At 41.8% G+C, this 19,652-nt stretch overlaps 1 protein-coding gene across 1 annotated transcript; it reads right to left on the reverse strand.

Annotated features, from left to right (window-relative positions):
- Nucleotides 1-13,299: 13,299 nt before the first annotated feature.
- On the reverse strand, nt 13,300-17,142 carry LOC115588353 (piggyBac transposable element-derived protein 4-like). Its single transcript, XM_030428946.1, has 2 exons — nt 16,278-17,142; nt 13,300-16,129 (listed from the first exon to the last, which is right to left on the reverse strand). The coding sequence occupies exon 2, from the start codon at nt 15,577-15,579 to the stop codon at nt 14,329-14,331; it is 1,251 nt and encodes a 416-aa protein (XP_030284806.1). The 5' UTR covers nt 15,580-16,129; nt 16,278-17,142; the 3' UTR covers nt 13,300-14,328.
- Between the last annotated feature and the right edge of the window lie 2,510 nt (nt 17,143-19,652).

Here is a 19,652-nt window from a genome sequence, read left to right on the forward strand (position 1 = left end):
AGCTGTCGCCCTTGTGCTCAGACAACAACTTGACCTTGAATATCCACAAAACAAAAGAACTTATTAACTTCAAGAAACACAGACAGGACTACGAAGCCCTGGAGGTGACATGGATAGGGTTTTTTTTGTATCTCGCGAGTGCGACTTATTATCTTGCACGCGCCAGTTACTATCTCGCACGGGCGACTTACTATCTTGCACGCGCCAGTTACTATCACGCACGTGCGACTTGCTGTATCTGGTGCGCGCGAGATGGTAAGTTGCGCGTGCAAGATAGTAACTGCCGTGTGCGAGATAATAACTCGGACTCGCGAGATAGTAAGTAAGATGCAGTGGTACTCTGGCTCAAATGATTGAATGAAGTGAACGTTGTGGTGTCAACAATGGGATGCTGGAATCTCGGATAAGTGCGGTTTACTTCAACAACTTATACTGTAACATTGTTCTCAGTAGCAGCGTCGTATGGTACATAGTCGCCATGTTGTTGCACTCTGACCTCTCTACGTGCAGCGTGTTAACTATGACCTGTCTAATACAACAGTGCCCCCTTGTGGTATAAAGAACAATAGCATATCTGTTTTATATAATAACAGAAGACAACAAACGTGTTTAGTGTACTGTGAAAGCCGAGAGAATGTGGTCTGTGTGAGAATGTCGTGGACAATTGAAGGTATTTTAGTAAATGTAGGTTTTCTGTCGCAACTTTCACATGAATATGATACTATATGCACCTGCATCCATTGTTAATCGTTTGTCCTGATTGCCAGTTGTGACTGCTGCAACGTTATTTCCTAAATTAATTATAACCAAACTACTATTACTTTTATACGGAAGAGGATTAGGGCCACATGTGATTTTTTTTTTTAGTTCTGACTTTTTTTTCTCAGAATTCTGACTTTTTTCTCAGAATTCTGACTATGTCAAAATGCGCTTGAATTAATAACACGCGTCTTACTGTATCTCGCGTGTGCGAGATAGTAAGTCGCACTCACAACATAAAAAAAAAAACCCGTCCATGTCACCTCCAGGGCTCCGTACAGGGCTCCGTACAGGACTACACCCCGCTCCTCATAAATGGAGAACAGGTGGAAACCGTCACCACCTTCAGGTTTCTGGGTACCCACATCTGACCACTCCTGGACTTTCAACATCAGAGCTCTGGTTAAGAGGGCCCAGCATCGACTACACTTCCTGCATGTCCTCAGGAAGAACAATCTGGACACAAAGCTGCTGCTGGCCTTCTACCACTCCCCTGTGAAAAGCGTACTAACGCACTGCCTGAGTGTGTGGTATGCAGGCAAGGCTCAACAGCTGAGGACAGGAAGGCGGTGCAGAGGGTCATTAACACTGCTGCCCTCATCGGCTGCCCTCTGCCCAGCCTGGAAAAAATCTCCACACCCTGCTGCCTCAGGAGAACCAAGGCCATCACAGGAGACCCCTCACACCCTGCCCAGCCTCTGTTTGATCTGTTGCTCTCTGGGAGACGCTACAGGTCAACAAAATCCCACACCAGCAGGCTGATGAACAGCTTTTTCCCCTTGGCCATCCAAACTGCCAACACCCACGGACACATACACACAGATATGGACAGTCTCCCATCATATATATATATATATATATATATATATATATATATATATATATATATATATATATATATATATATATATATATATATATATATATATATATATATATATATATATATGATATATAAGATATATAATGGGAGATATATACAAAAGATTTCGAAGATCAAAAAAGTCACCACGAGTCTTCAAGGCTGAATGCAGGAGATGTTATTTGCCAGCAAGAAAGAACGGGATCAGACACAGACAAAATCCATGAAAAAAAAACAAACTGATCTGAGGTTTCAAAGCTCTGAGCATCCTCTTTTAAACACAGAAAACTGCGATTGTCAGTTCGGACATCATGGCCTCAACCAATCCCTACTCTTCTTTATTTCAGCTGACACTGCTATTTCTCTAAGGAAAATCCCCGTTCTACCTTCTGTGCCTGCGCGAATATTGACGTGCCCCAGAGAAAAGGAAAATTGGAAAAGAGATCTCAGTAGTGTCTCATTCATTTCTCCTAGACAACTATGAGATCTATGTGAGACCAAAGTGAGGCTGTGGCTGATTTCTCCTGTTTGTTTCTCCTGAGAAGCAGGTGCAGAAAATCTCAACTTGGGCTCCCTGTAAGTTTCAAAGGAGATCTCGTCAAGCTCTCAATGAAGTTTCAGAATGTCTCCCCAGTGCTGGAAAGGAGCAAGGTTTGAGTGGTAAAGTCTCAAGTCTCACCTATTGCTCCTAAGGAAATTTAGGAGAAACAAATGAGAAATGTTTGAGACCAAAAAATTCTACAACGAGACTGAAATGAAAACTCTCATTGAGCTCCTTTACAGCTCCATAGCCATAAAGGAGCAAGCTTTGAGCAGTAAAATTTTCCTCTGGGACGTGCAGTTGCTCTTCGCCCCGCTTTGTTTTTTTTTTAAGTAGGTACTCTCCCTGTGTCCCTATCCAGAGCTGCCAAGCGTCACGCTTTGAGTGTGATAGTCACGCAATTTGACCCATTCTCACACCACACGCCACACTTGACATTTCTCACGCTTGTATTTCCCCATTCAATAAACTTTGGTTCTCGCGGCTTGCCGTAGTTCGAGTAACTCTGATTGACTGACCGAGATAACCAATCCCAGACCAATCCATCAGTCCTTTGTGCCTAAATCTAACCAACCACGGAAGGCACCACGCAATATAAACCAAACAGAAGCAAAGTAAGGCGGGTCTTGGCGTCTCTAACTATCTTTCACACACAACAGCGCCGACATTCAAAACCCAGTCGAAGTTCTCCTGCTTACTAGAAGACGGACGGTAGGTAACTAACGTTACCCAATTTTGTTCACTGTTGATTCGCTGTTTCTCCTTGAGTTTCCTAGTTAATATGTACTGTTTTAAGGCTGCTATAAGTCTATCATTGTCCTGTATGTGTTGCAGAGCTGTGTAACATTTATTTGTTTATTGTTATTTATTTGTTTCTTATCTTGGCCAGTTCACACTTGAAAAAGAGACTCTAACGTTAGTCTCAATGTGTGTGTGTGTGTGTGTTTGTCAGAGTTACAGACTTGTAAATATCAATTTAGACCCCTCAAAGCAGTCTTTCTCAAAATTCTAAATTTCAAGGTCTACCCTTAACTCTGACAGTGTACAAATGGAACGGTTCCATTTGTACACTGGCAGAGTTACAGACAAGTCAATTTAGACCCCCCTAAAGGAACCCACAGAGTCCCTGGAATTCACTTTGAGAACCACTGACAAAAACAGTATTCAATCAAACAGTAACATGTAACTATCTTTTGAAAGATGCTAGGTAAGAGGAAGAGACAGCAGAGAGATCTGCTGTCATTCTGGGCATTGCCAGTGACAGCCCCCCCTTATGCACCCCCTGAAAATGAGAGTGCAGAGGGCACAGAAGAGACAGAAGATCAAGATAGATCAGAAGAGATTGAGGACAGTGAGGATGAAGATGTCGAAGAGATACAAATTGAGAACCCTCAGAGGATGAGACAGAAGAGCCAGCAGAGAAAACAGTGGAGATGAGAGTAGACACAGGGAAGAAGCAGAAGGCCAAGAGTGGAGCAGCCATCTACAGGTGCACTTTTAAAAGGGAGTGGACAGCAGTATGGCCCTTCATCACTGTAGACTCAACCACCTCCTACTTTTGGTGCTCTATATGCAGACACGAGAACAGCTGTGCCCATCAAGGAAAGGCAGATGTCACAAGGTATATAAAAAGCAAAGCGCATCGTACCAAAGAACAGGCAGTACAGTCAACAGCCAGCATTGCATCATATTATGGCCCAGCCACTGTTGGTGGCATGACAGCTCAGGAAGTCAAGGTACTACATGCTATTCAGCTACTAGCAGTGTTCATAACACTGCTAGTTGCAATTGCACTTGTAGGTTTTATCAGCATAAATGCATAGTAAATGAAACAAATGGCTCATCTAATCTAATGTTCATTTGAACTGTTCTTGTTTGTTTATTTTTGTATGTAATAGTGTTTTTCTATGGACCTTGAGTCTGCTGCTAAGACATTCATTCAATCAAAAAACACATAATGTTTTATTAATGTTTTTTACATGATTTGCTTTTTAATTACCTCCTTTCTGTTGCAGACAAGGAGAGCTGAGGTAAAGGTAGCAGTCTCAATGGTGGAACACATTGTGCCATTTGCAGTAGCCGATCACTTCAGTCCATTGCTAAAAGAATGCTTCAAAGACTCCCCTACTGCACAGAGCTTCAAGTCTGCCCACACAAAAATGTCCTGCATAATAAATGAAGCAGTGGCTCCTCACTTTAGAAAGGAACTGGTCATGAGGATGAGGACCAATCCTTTCACGTTGATCACAGATGGATCAAATGATACACGTCATTAAATTTTCCACACTTTCCACCACCCGTTTTAGATATATTAATCAGAGAACAGACATACGCACACACAATTTAAGTCTGATGTGTACCTTTAATCTGACATATATGACATATGTACCTATCGTTACAGGACGTGGTAAGATGAACCCGCTCACTGTGCGGGTAAATGACAGTGACTTCAGCAAAGTTGTCCACAGGTTCCTGGATATGTGCCCCACCAGCGGGCCAAACTGCGGCACAGCTGAAGTGATCTACAAGAAGATGGATGAGGCCTTGCAGAAAAACGCCATACCATGGAGAAACTGTGTCAGTCTGTCTGTTGATAATGCTCCTGCAGTGTTTCCTCTAGGATTTTTTTCAGCAGCGGGGGCAGGCTCTCGGGGGAGCCGTGGCGGTGTAAACAAATGACACTTGACTGCAGATTTTACTTTTATGCCCAGCATAATCCCCCTTTTTATTGAATGGCTGGCATGGAAAATGGCTTTTTAAAGGCTGAATATAAAAATAAAAAGTAATAACAAATTAAAGCTGCAAGCAGCATTGAACGGGCCCTCGCAGTCCACGCGCGTCGGGGCATGCTGCCGTCGATGCATGCTGCCGTCGGGGCATGCTCAAGTAACACCTTCCGCTGAGGAAGTCGTTGCTTTATAATTCGGTGGCCTGCTATTGCCGGTGTGAAATAACGTACGCTGAAGTCAGAAAAACTGTGTGAACTGCTGCATGATTCCCCGGACAAAGACTGAGTCGATGGTCCGCCTCTGGAGCTGGCTGAAGAGAATGTGCACACGAGGCATGATGCAATGAAATAGGTTCAGGAAGAAGTTGAAAGCTTCATCCTCCAGTAGCCTCACAAACCTTCCAGCTTCTCGCACAGTGGTAGGCTCAAAGTCCCCTAATTGTTTCAAAACACTGGATGATGTCACCTTTGTGCTAAAACACTGTTCACTGCACAGATATGGAAGTTCCATCTTAGTCTTTTCGCTCTTGGGAGTCTGTGTGCCACCACTCTGTCATCAGTGTTGGGGAGTAACGAATTACATGTAACGACGTTACGTAATTTAATTACAAAATGTACGTAATTGTAATCCGTTACATTACTGGGAGAAAATATGTAATTAAATTACAGTTGCTTTTGGAAATTTCAATGATTACAACTTAAGTTACATTTGAAAAATCGCCGCAAAAGCTCCGATTTATCAAATAGTTTTTCGCCCCCTGGATTCATGTTTGTTTTTAGTTTTTTTCATATCAACATCCTCCTTCCAAAACTGACGCTTGTGATTGGCTCTCTCTGGTCATGTGCCATTCGACTCAACCTACAAACCGTACGGCGGCAGTCAGACTCAGCAGCAACAGTGTCGGCGGTGTACAAGATGTTCCTGGGCTGGAAATACAAAAAACACTTCATACGGACAGAAGCTAGGCTTCCCTGTATTACAAAGGTGGCTCTCTTTTGACCCGGCTAGATCACCATGGTAACTTATGCTTAGCTCATAACCTGGTCCCGACCAGGTTCTGTTCAGAGTTTAATCATAAAATCGGCTATAAAAGCGCCGCTGTTTCACTATTTAACTCATTTACAGCTGGCGTGACCTTTACTTTGAAAGTCCAGTGGAGCTGGATCAGAACAGAGCATTTGTACGGAGGGAGAGATCGCGCTGATCCGCTGCTGTTTACTTTCTCTCTGAGCGTCTCCGCCTACAGATGTTCAGCTGAGGGGATACGCTGCTCAGCTGTTGATCTGACTCGCGTCAGGAGGTCATTTATTAGGCTATAGCCTATTTACTTTTATATACAGTCAGTCACCACTGAAAGAAGTTGTGCACTCGCAGCAAGACAGATAATTTAACTTAATGTGGCCATGAATTAATTAATTGTTTCGCCTGTTATGTGTTGCCAAAACGCAAATCTTGAGTAGGTCTACTCTGTTTTCTCACATTTAAAAAGGTCTTTGTACAGAGACAACATGAGATTTGCTTGTAGCTACAGCACCTAAAAAACCCACTGTAACCTATTTTCATACGCACACCCAGCCTAGCTTTCAATAAAACACACACTGGCATTTTATAATTGCGATCAGTGAAATATATGAAAACAATATAAAACACAGTTTAAAACAACAGTTGTTGTTGCTCTAAAGCTTCATATTTAAAAGCAGCTCAATGTAGAGCTGTCAGAAATTAAAATTAGCCTCCTCTTGTCATATTTGCAGCAACACTGTTGCTTCAGGCTGTGATCAGGCTTTTTTGTATCGCTCATACTCTCTCCATTAAAACAACCTGCTCCTCTTGGCTGAAATCAGCCCGTTGTCGCTCCATTTAGTGAGGAAGTGAGCCTCCTTCGCCGTACAGGCCTAAGGTCAGACTCATAATATATGGTTAAACCTTTGAACTGAAAGGTTTATCACACTATAGGTCTTAAAATGTGAAAATGGTTAGCAGTTGAGAGATTTCATTCAAAATTAAGAAAAGTAATCAAAATGTAATCAAATGTAATTAGTTACATTACTTTGAGAAAGTAATTGAAATAGTTACACTACTGTTACATTTTCAACAGGGTAACTTGTAATTGTAACCAACTACATTTCCAAAGTAATCTTCCCAACACTGTCTGTCATGCACCCTGGTTCTCTTGGGAGATGTTGAAAAAAATCCAGAGAATCCGGCCAGGTCAGAGAAGAACTGATTAACTGATGGGATGTGAGATGTCAACTGCTGCATGATGGAAGCTGAAGAGGAGGAAATTGCAGCTCATGGGTGAGTTGCTGTTGTGCTTGTCCCTCTGGGGCTTTAACAGCTAAAAGTGTAAGTCTGAAATGACACCATCAGCTGAAAGCCAACAACATTTCCTACATTTCTATGTATATATTGTCTATGTGAAGTAAAAGACGTGGGATCCAAATCAAGCTGAAGAGAACTTTTTCTCCAGGTCTTCCATCTGCCCTCCACTGTAGAGATGATGTCACGCACTCTGGCTCACGCAATACACACCCATTATAAAATCAGAAGACGGCCTAAAATTCTTTAAAACTAAAAGTGTGATGATTTGAAAACCGTAAAAGATTTTTAAAAACTGAATACATGCCCAATAGTTTGAGGTCTTCTGACTCTTTAAAAGTTAGAATGGTGTGTCTAGCTCAAAGTATGAGGGACAGGGAGAGGTTGAAGTTCGATGAATTTTGAAGAGGACTTGAAGATTTCTCCATTTAATCCCATTGAAACTAATCAGACTGCGACCAGAGCGCCATCTATTGGCCGATTTGCACCAAATTTTACACAAATCCTTATTAGGCCATACCACACAAAGATGAACATTTATGTGATAATCAGACAGCATTTTGTAAAGATATACAAGATTGTCTGTTTTCAACACAATATGCAGGAATTTCTCATTTTATAATTCGGGCAGTTTATGGACTATCAAAATTCTTTTGATAATTTTTTGTCAGGAGGGTCCACAGATGCTACATGCAAAGTTTGGTGCCAAGTGGTCAAATCATCTAGGAGGAGTTTGAAAAAGTATGTTTTTCATTGTTTGCAGTTTTGCGAACGGAAAAATATTGCAAAAGTGGGCGTGGCCTACACCAAACAATTCAGCTGAATGCAGGGAACAAATAGGGATGAGGTTTAATAATGTGCAACACATTAAGTAGGAGTTATGAGCCAAAAACGGCTTTGCATTAAAAATAGCACCACCTGCTGGTCATTTTTGGTGTGTGAGTCACAGTGGCCATTCTATAGCACCTCTATTAATTTCATTTCCATAAGTGTTATGGTGTGGGCACAGGGCCAAATATAAAATTAAACTGACACCAGAGCGCCACTTAGTGGCAGATCGGCAAACCCTTTGTCAGATGTCCTCAAGAGGGCATTGACAATAAATGTACTAAGTTTCGTCTTAATCCGATGAACCGTTGTGGAGATATAAAATACATCATTTTAAAGAGCGCCACCTTGTGGTCATCGCCTAAAATTTTGAACATGGCCTCAGGGTCTCATGGGGAAGTAGTGACCTGCTGGTCATCTTTGGTGTGTGAGTTACAGGGGCCATTCTAGACCACCCCTATGAATTTCATTTCCATAAGTATTATGGTGTGGGCACAGTGCCAAATATTAAATTAAAGTGGCACCACAGCGCCATCTAATGTCAAATCGGTAAACGCTTCAAGAGCTCTCCTCAGGAGGGCACTGACAATAAAGAAACTAAGTTTCGTGTCAATCCGATGAACCAATGTGGAGATATAAAATACTTGAATTTAAAGAGCGCCACCTTGTGGTCATCGCCTAAAATTTTGCACAGGGTCTCAGGGGCTCATGGGGAAGTAGTATCCTGAGTTTCATGTTATTAGACCTGACCACTGTGGAAATATCCAACACTTCCTGTTTTGAACCAAATCTGCAGGAAGTTGTTATTTAATAACTTTAAAATTATTTGTTTTAATCAGAATCTTTGAGTAACTTTTTGTCAGGAGGGTCCACAGATGCTGTGTGCCAAGTTTCGTGCAAATCGGTGAAATCGCCTGGGAGGAGTTTCGAAAAAGGTTTTCGACATTTTGCGATGTAGCGAAAAAAACGGTTGGCGGAAATGGGCGTGGCCTATACCATGAGATTCAGCACAATTTACTGAACCCGTGAATATAAGGAATGTGCGACAAAGTATGTGGGAGTTATTAGCCAAAACGCGCTTTCCTTAATAACAGCGCCACCTAGTGGTGGAAATTCAGGACGACAATAGATTATACAAAATTTTGCCAGGTGTGACTTATATTCCAAGTTTGGTGAGTTTTGGGGTATGTTCAGGCAGTGAAAAATGCGATCATTTTGTGAGAAGAAAAATAATTAAAGCTGCAAGCAGCGTTGAACGGGCCCTCGCAGGCCACGCGTGTCGGGCGTGCTGCTGTCTATGCATGCTGCCGTCGGGGCATGCTCAACACCTTCCGCTGAGGAAGTCGTTGCTTCATAATTCGATGGACTGCTATTGCCGGTTTGAAATAATGTATGCTGAAGTCAGAAAAACTGTGTGAACTGCTGCATGATTCCCCGGACAAAGACTGAGTCGATGCTCCGCCTCTGGAGCTGGCTGAAGAGAATGTGCACACTAGGCATGATGCAATGAAATAGTTTCAGGAAGAAGCTGAGTATCATCCTCCAGTAGCCTCACAAACCTTCTAGCTTCTCGCACAGTGGTAGGCTCAATCTCCCCTAATGCTTTTAAAACACTGGATGATGTCACCTTTGTGCTAAAACAGTGTTCACTGCACAGATATGGATGTTCCATCTCACTCTGTTTGCTCTTGGGAGTCTGTGTGCCACCACTGTGTCACGCACACTGGTTCTCTCTGGAGATCTTGAAAAAAATCCATAAAAGCCAGCCAGGTCAGAGAAGAACTGATTAACTGATGGGATGTGAGATGTCACCTGCTGCATGATGAAATCTGAAGAAGAGGAAGAAATTGCAGCTCACTGGGGAGTTGCTGTTGTGCTTGTCCCTCTGGGGCTTTAACAGCCAAAGGTGTAAGTCCTACATCTAAAATAAGACCATCAGCCGAAAGCCAACAACATTTCCTACATGTCTATGTATATATTGTCTATGTGAAGTAAAAGATGTGGGATCCAAATCAAGCTGAAGAGAACTTTTTCTACAGTTCTTCCAGCTGCTCTCCACTGTAGCTATGATGTCACGCATTCTATTTCAGGCAACACCAGTGTTGGGAATAACGGCGTTAGAATAAACGGCGTTACTCACAGCGTTACTTTTTTTCAGTAACAGGTAATCTAACCAATATAACCATTTCCATCGTTACAATGCCGTTACCGACTATTAAATGTGGCGCGTGACAAACTGAAGCTGATCACTGAAGCTGTTGTCATCCATCTCGGCTCTCAGCCACTGGTCTGCAGAGCTGTATTTTTTTTCCTCCGGTGAGGGAGGAGGGAGGAGCGAGACAACCGCATAAGTGATGATGATTGGTTCTCTCACGTTGAGTGAGAGTTCTTAACGCTTATGTTGTGTTCCGGTCAAATCTTTCTGATTTAAAAGTTTTATCTCTGAAAAATGTACTTAATTTGATCAGACTGACCCAAGAGTCAATGACTTTGTCCACAAAGAGGATTTCAACACACAAAATAAATAGTATTTATTTGCATACAATTTTGTGTATTTTATTCAACTTTTGTACACTCTTGGTGTTCCCGGTCAAAAATGACTAGTCATTAGAAATTAATGGGGGAGACTAAAATTAGTGTAAAAAACTGATCTCAGGTACATCCTCATTTGTCATATGGACACGCAGACACACACACGCACACCTACACACACACACACACACACACACACACACACACACACACACACACCTTGGTTCCCAGGCAACCACCACAGGAACCATAGCCCAGTAGAGTCTCTCTCCTGTGGGAAAAACACCTGTTCTCAGAAAGTTGTTGGAACATTGTTTCAATAATATTGAACTTTTCTCGCAGCTTTGGAAGCCTATATAAATGCTTTTTTGAGGCCTTGCTCACAGTTCATTGTGTGGCAGCACCATGGCACGTCAATATACCAGAAGTGAGGCTATTGATTACATATGTGATCACCACACTGGTGAGGAGGAGAGAGGCCAGGAAACTGACAGTGAGGATGGATTAGTGGAGGAAGTGTCAGAAGATGAAGATGACACAGGATATAATCCAGACCAAGAATTAACTGATGGGAAGGAATCCAGTGATGAAGAGGATGGCCATGCTGAGGCTGCTGCCACATTCAGGTCAAAGAATGGGAACTTATCCTGGTCTTCATCCCCACCTGAGACCCACCTAACCCTTTGACTGGATACACGACTAGTGTTACTTTATGTGACTGTATAAAAATATTAAATGGTTTCAAAACAAATGTCCTTGGTAACTTTGACCCCAAGTAGTTTGTGATAAACAATATATTATGTTTCATCTGATTATTTTTTATAGTCAAAATAATCCAGAAATGATGCTTTTTAGAACTCAAATTCAAGATATATACGCTCAGATCAGTGAGGTTTACATGCCATAAATAACAAATAGAAGTTCAAAACTTGCAATGTTCACAAGAACTGAAGTTGATAAAAAGATCTAACACAACAAGTAGTGATAATATATGTATCATACAGTTTTTATGATGAGTTTAAATGGACCGGTAATTTTTGACCGGGAATACTACATTTTTTAACATGAAACGAACACAACATGAGGGTTAAGCCAATCAGTGGCAATGTTAGGTTTACACACGAGCCACACAAGCACACAGCAGCCTCACACAAGCAACTTGTGAGGAGTTGTAAGCAACTCTGATCTAATGAAGCATCTCTCAACGGCACACGCTTCTACAAAGCTAACACTGGACAAAACTCTGTTGCTGACGCTGTTGATGATGATAGCAGGCCAGCTTCACAAAAACTTGTGACACAGACTGAAATGAATGCAATGATAGACAGGTATGTTGTTGAGACCTTGCTCCCGTTATCAACAGTTGACTCAGACTCCTTCAGAGCAGTCATTGGCAAAATATCGGGGAGAGCAGGTGCCGGTCAAAGAAATGCATTTTCTAAATACATATGTAGATGCCAAGTAGCTAAAATGACTGCCGAGCTCAAAAGGGGGAAGGAATAAAAGTAACGCAATAGTTAATTTCCTGGTAACCAATTATTTTGTATAGTGGACAAATTCCGTTACTAACTCAGTTACTTTTGGGAGAAGTAACTAGTAACTATTACTAATTACTTTTTAAAAGTAACGTTCCCAACACTGCGCAATACACACCCATTATAAAATCAGAAGACGGCCTAAAAATCCTTAAAACTAAAATTGTGAGGATTTGAAAACCGTACGAGATTTTCAAAAACTGAATACATGCCCAATAGTTTGAGGTCTTCTGACTCTTTAAAAGTTGGAATGGTATGTCTAGCTCAATGTATGAGGGACAAGAAAAGGATGAAGGTCAATGAGTTTTGAAGAGGACTTGAAAATCCCATTGACACTGATTAGACTGCGACCAGAGTGCCATCTATTGGCCGATTTGCACCAAATTTTACACAAAGCCTCATCATGCCATACTACACAATGAAGAGTATTTATGTGATAATCAGACAGTATTTTGTAAAGATATGCAAGATTGTCTGTTTTCAACACAATATGCAGGAATTTGTCATTTTATATTTCGGGCAGTTTATGGACTATCAAAATTCTTTTGATAACTTTTTGTCAGGAGGGTCTACAGATGCTACATGCAAAGTTTGGTGCAAATTGGTCAAATTCTCTAGGAGGAGTTCGAAAAAGTACGTTTTTCATTTGTCGCGATTTTGCGAACGGAAAGTTACTGCAAAAGTGGGCGTGGCCTACACCAAACAATTCAGCTAAATTCAGGGAATACACAAATATGAGGATTAATAATGTGCAACATATTAAGTGGGAGTTATGAGCCAAAAACGCTTTTGCATTGAAAATAGCGCCACCTGGTGGTCATTTTCGGTGAGTGAGTCACAGGGGCCATTCTATAGCACCTCTATGAATTTCATTTCCATAAGTGTTATGATGTGGGCACAGGGCCAATTATGCAATTAAAGTGACGCCAGAGCGCCACCTAGTGGTGGATCGGTAAACCCTTTGTCAGATGTCCTCAGGAGGGCACTGACAATAAATGTACCAAGTTTCGTCTTATTCCGATGCACCGTTGTGGAGATATAAAATACATCAATTTAAAGAGCGCCACCTTGTGGTCATCACCTAAAATTTTGCACAGGGCCTCAGGGGCTCATGGGGAAGTAGTATCCTGAGTTTCATGTCATTAGACCACACCAATGTGGAGATATGCAAAACTTCCTGTTTGTAATCAAATCTGCAGGAAGTAGTTATTTAATAACTTGAGTATTGTGTGGCCTATCAAAATTCCTTTAACCTCTTAAGCCCTGGCCATATTTTCAGAAAAAATACTGAAAAAGACATACCCAAAGTAAATGAAGAATTACTCCACTACAAAAACGTTCATATGCATATTCTTGGTGTCCTTTGACATCTAGGGACTTCAGAGAATGTATTCCCAGTGTAAATTTTTTTGGTGTCTGCCACTATGCCTGAGTAAATTGGAATAAACCAGTGAAAAAATGTGAAATTTCTATCCTCGCCTGATTTTCCCCCCTATTTGACAGAGGCTAAAACTATGCCAACAATGATTCTATGCAGAAAGATGCCATTGATTACCTTCAGCAAATCCTTGACTACATATTTATCAAATTTGATAGAATTTGAGCAAAGGGCTAAGCCTCCACAAAGGTTTTAGTAAGGATACAACCAGGCGGACACTCATATTGGCACAATTTGGCACACTTTGTGCCAAATTGTGCCAAATGGATTACTTTCCACTTCCCATGGAAACTGGCTGGGAAATACAACTTATGTCCATTAGACTAGTGTAATGCCATCTACTGGAGCTTTTGGATATAACATTTACCTTGTGCTTCATCAATTTGTACCATTGTGCATAATATATGTACAATTAAAATCAATTAAAACAACAACAAAATGTATCATTTGGTCCACATGGAGTAGTTTTATGAAACCAGTAACAGATATTAGCAGTAATAACCTAATAAAACAACTGGAACAACAATTAGAACAAGAGCAGAGTAAAAAAGTGCAACAAATGCAACTGTTTACATGGCCAAGAATGTCAATGTGCAAGAACGTCGATGTGCAAGTAAACAAAACAACCAACAATCACAATTAGAGAAAAATAATGTACTCTTGAAAATAACAATTGTAACAGCAATTATAACAAACAGCAAGCAACAGAGTAAAAAAGTGCAACAAATGCAACTATTTACAATGGACTATAAGGGAGTGGGAGGGATGGCTTGCCAGCCGCAGGCTCATTTTTGAAGTCCCATGCTATGGTACTCAAGGAAGCAATTTCTGTCAGGAACAAGGCAAAGTGACACATTGCACCTTGAGCAGTACAGGGGTGTCTTCATGTCCCTGATTTTGTAGCCTGGCATCTGCTTGGCCTTCACCTTCTCCTTGGCTGCACAGACCACACACTTTCTGCGGTCCTGAGTGCCAGTGCTCCCTCTGAACACAGGCATGCAGGTGTTGGTGAGGCTCGGGCGGGGGGTGGCTTCAGCAACCAAAGCTTTAGCCTGCTCAACCATCTCCCTCATCAGATCTTCTCTGAATTGCTTGTGGGACATGGGGGCCTGGTTGTGACTGCTGGACACAGCTTTGTGCAGGATGTAGCTATTGACAACAGCAATGTCGATGAAATGATAAAAAAACGTCTTGTACCACCGCATTGTCTTGCCATGCACCGAGTAGTAGTGAATGAGGGCGTCTGAGAGGTCAACCCCACCCATGTTGATGTTGTAGTCCCTGCAAGCATCAGGCACATCCACAGGAGCCCTGTGCCAGTTTCCATCTGGCCTCTTCACCCTCCTCAGTACAGTGGCTCCGCTGTACGCCTTGTGAAAGGTGCTGCAGAGATTGACCACTTTAGTGTCCATCCACCGTGCAAACAGGAGGTTGCCCTCACGGATCCACCTCATGTCTCCCCTCTCAGGCTTCTTTGGGAGGTCGTTGATTGTCGTCCTTGGAAATCCCTCTCTATTTGTCCTAATGGTGCCACAAGCTGCCGTGTGATTTTTTAAAAGTTTATTGAAAAGGAGTGGACTGCTGTAAAAGTTATCAACATAAAGATGATATCCTTTTCCAAGTAGGTCAAACCTCATCAGGTCCATGACGGATGTGACACTGAGGCCATCATCCTTCTGTCCCCTCAGTTTGACCTTACTCTTATCTTTACCCTGATAAACAAAAAAATTGGAGGTGTAGCCAGTTTTAGAGTCTGCCAATACAAACAATTTGTAGCCGAATTTTGTTGGCTTATCTTTCATGTACTGCCTGAATCCAATGCGGGCTTTGCTTGCTACCATTCTTTCATCGACTGTGATGTTCTGGTACGGCTGGAAAAGGGAGTTACAGGCATTCACAATCTCGCCATAGAGTGGCTTAATTTTGAATAGCCTGTCGAACTGAGGTGTCCCTCTCTTTCTTTCATTCTCTTCATCTTCTGTAACATCAGACAGATGAAGAGACCAAAAGATGGCCTCAAACCGGTCCCTGGACATGCTGCTCTTGGGGAAAACAAATTGGTACGGCCACTCCCTCCTCCAGAAGTCTGCCCTGGAGTGCACATGTACCAAGCCAAAGAAGAGAATGATGGAAAGAAAGATGTAAAATGAGTCAACTGAGAGGGGAAACCACTTGTACTTCGAACCTTGTGCCAATCGTCGCACAGCATTAGCATTTGTATTATTTATAATGCTGTGCAGACTGCTGCTGCTGAAGAACAGCTTGAAGAGGCTGAGGGGAGACCATTTGACATTGGTGTCAATCCTGGGGCCAGGTTGGTGTTTTGGCTCGAACTGTGGTGTTGGGGGTTCAACATCTGGCTCTTCCTTTGTCCTCCATCTCCCCTGCTGAGGCTCAAAGTCTCGAGCAGCCAGTTTTGGCCGCTTGCTGGCTTGCCCTCTACGGCCAGGACCACAGCCACGGCCACGACCTCTCTTAGTTGGCTTTTCAGGGGAAGAGGACCCGGGACTGGAGGATGCAAATCGGCGCCTGGAGGAACTGCGTGGTGGGGGGGCAAAATCCACATCCTCATCTTCTTCATGATCACTGTTGCATGAAAACAGAGCAATAGATGTTGAAAGAAATATATTGAAAGGACTGACGAATCACATAAATTTCTAACAGCAGAAAAGCATATAAATGTATCATTGAAGCAGTATGAGACAAAACCTACACAAATAATCAGTACACAAACCTTGATAGGAGAGGTGACGCCTCAGATGGAGACACGGGTGGCTGAATGTCTAGAGTAGGGGGGGGCTGCGGAGATGATCGCCCTGAAGCCTCACTCTCCTCTTCTTGTTGGCTATGAAAATGATGATAATAATTAGTATTTGGGACAAAATATGTAATGATGTATGTACATTTGACCAAAGGACACAAAGGTAGTGGAAATGTGTAAAAATATTCAATATAATTGAGTAGCCCTGACCTATACTATATTGTGTTTGCACTTGTATGTACTTTATATATATATATGTGTATATATTTTTGTATACATTATTTGGGACGACACACATCATCCAATGTGTGCAAACCAAGACCAAAAGAGACAAATGCAGTGAAACATCTACAAAAAAAATAGTATGGAATTGAATTCCCCTTTCTTATACTGTACTGTGTTTAAATATAACCTCTTCAGGTATTCTGTAAATTACAGAGCACAGCCTGTCCAAAAATGACTCACTCACACACTAACATTTTTTTATAATGATAAAATAAGGAAATAAAATATACAGTGAAGGGGGAGACATCGTTTTAGTCAGCAGAGCCTCTGCTTTCATATGACATGTCATTTGTTTGGTTAGCATCTGTTAGCACAACGCGGTCAATGTCGTTTGTTCGGTTAGCATCTGTTAGCGTCTGTTAGCATGACCTGCTAACAGACGCGCTGCGCTGTTTCCGTGTATTTGTTACATGCTAACATAACGTTACTTGCTTAGGGTTTGAGGTGTGTTTCGTTTGGCTGGCAGTGCTTAGGATGGGCTTTTAGCACAAAAATTAGCCATTAGAAAGAAATACCAATACTTACTGGTGAACGGGATCCACGTCCTGCGTAACTGTCTTTTCCTCCGAGCCGCCACTCTCTGAATCAGATGAGTCTGAAAAATCCATTTCAGACCCTCGGTGAATCTCTGCCAAAATTTCAGCCATGTCCTTGTAATATTTCTTTGCCATTTTGGCAAGAAACACTAAATGCTACAGCAAAAAACACACACTCACCGACGGAGTTTACAGAACAACAGGTGGTTACGCTGGTGACAGAGGACTGGCGCCCCCCTTCGTGCACTGTTCGTAATGGCGCGCTGCAAGGCATTTTCGCTGTCACCGTTACGCGGGGTTTCGCTGTCTGCTGGGTAATGTAGTCCATAGAAGGCGTGGTCTCATTCATTTCAGGTGCTCCTCCCCTTTCAAAGGACTACAAACATGGTCGCACCACATTGTGTTCTACGATGATGCAAGGCATTTATTTCCTCGGATCGCACTTTTTAAATGTCGCGGATTTCACACCAATAAGGTTTAAAATCATCTCTTAATACTAACATTTTCTCTAAAATGCACGTCCCACCTTCTTTTGTGAACATTAGAGTATAACATTTGATCAACAATTGAAAGTAAACACCGTTGTCCTGTCTTACTACTTTTTTTTACTGTCTTAATTACTGTCGGGTTTTTTCGGCCCGTCCACGGGCCGAGCGGGCTTAAAGGGTTAATAACTTTTTGTCAGGAGGGTCCACAGATGCTGTGTGCCAAGTTTCGTGCAAATCGGTGAAATCGCCTGGGAGGAGTTCGAAAAAGTAGGTTTTCGACATTTTGCGATGTAGCGAAAAAAAACGGTAGGCGGAAATGGGCAGGGCCTATACCACGAGATTCAGCACAATCCACTGAACGCGTCGATGTAAAGTTTTTGAATGTGCGACAAAGTATATGGGAGTTATTAGCCAAAACGCGCTTTCCTTAATAACAGCGCCACCTAGTGGTGGAAATTCAGGACAACAATAGATTATAAAATTTTTCGCCAGGTGTGACTTATATTCCAAGTTTGGTGAGTTTTGGGGTATGTTAAGGCAGTGAAAAATGCAATCATTTTGTGAGAAGAAAAATAATAATCATTAGAAAAACAATAGGGTCCTTGCAGGTTCCCTGCTCGGGCCCTAAAAATCATTAGAAAAACAATAGGGTCCTTGCAGGTTCCCTGCTCGGGCCCTAATAATCATTACGATTACAATAGGGACCTCGCAGGTTCCCTGCTCGGGCCCTAATAATTAAAACTGCAAGCAGTGATGAACGGGCCCTCGCAGTCCGAGCACGCGTCAGGGCGTGCCGCCGTCCAAACGGGCCGTGGCTTAAGCCCCGTTGCTCGGTCGTTGTTCACGGCTGGCTTGACCGCAGTCACTGCACTGGGCTGTGTGAGAAGATAGACTCAGGCTCTGCATGATCTGTTGCTGCTAAACAGACAGCGCTGCGGGCAACAGTTGGCCTGTGGACTGTTGTTTGACCACTAATGACGTTACTTATTATAACATAGCATTGCACTAGCACATAGCAAGCCTCTGTACTTAGGTCATTCAGTGTGCAGGGCCATCGGCTAACGTTATTAGCTAGCCTGCCTAACAATCTGACGGCGTTAGATATCTAACACCATCACACAAATTAGTCAACGTGAACTAAGTTGGCAAGCTTCATGTTTAATTGAAATATCAAACAGAGTAGGCAAATAACATGACACCAATCATTTTAATGCTGTAGTTAACAACTCAAGCACCACTGCTCCCTGGCTTGCTGGCGGCCATGACTTCCTTGTCAGAAAGACGTCGTTGGTGTAGCCACTTGTCACTCAAACATGTCTGACCAATGGGGAAGCACCCGCCCACTGCGGGATGTTTGTGTCAAAATAATTCAATTTAAAAAACACGACTTCAAAACTTTTTTCACTTCATTCAAAGAAAAAATCACTTCAAATCGAAAAAAATATTTTCAATAAAAAACAACAACACTTCAAATTATTTTATACATTTTTTTAGGGGGGGGGATTCAATTTTATTTTTGCATTTGAACAGTTTTTTCTTTGATTGAAAATATTTTTTTTGATTGAAGCAACTTTTTTGGGATTGAATAATTAAGACACAAATGTCCTACCCATAATATGGCCCAAACACAAAAGAGATTACTTCAATCAAAGAAAACATTTTCAATCAAAAAAAGTGTTCAAATGCAATTTTTTGAGTCTCAAATATTTTTTGCATTTAAAAACTTTTTATCTATGATTGAAAAAGGTTTTTTTGTTGAAGTGATTTCTTTTATGGGAATTTTTTTGTTGTTGTTTGAAGCCACTTCTTTTTTGATTGAATTATAAAGACACAAATGTCCTACCCATAATAACACAAAACAGTATTACTTCAATCAAAAAAGTTGCTTCAAACATGAAAAACATTTTCATTCAAAGAAAAACAGTGTTCAAATGCATTTTTTTGAGTCTCAACTATATTTCTGCATTCAAACACTTTTTTTCATTGATTGAAAAGGTTTTTTTTGATTGAAGTGAAGGTTTTTTTCATTGAAAATATAT

The sequence above is a fragment of the Sparus aurata genome, chromosome 9, assembly GCF_900880675.1.
Source record: "Sparus aurata chromosome 9, fSpaAur1.1, whole genome shotgun sequence".
NCBI classification, from domain to species: domain Eukaryota; kingdom Metazoa; phylum Chordata; class Actinopteri; order Spariformes; family Sparidae; genus Sparus; species Sparus aurata.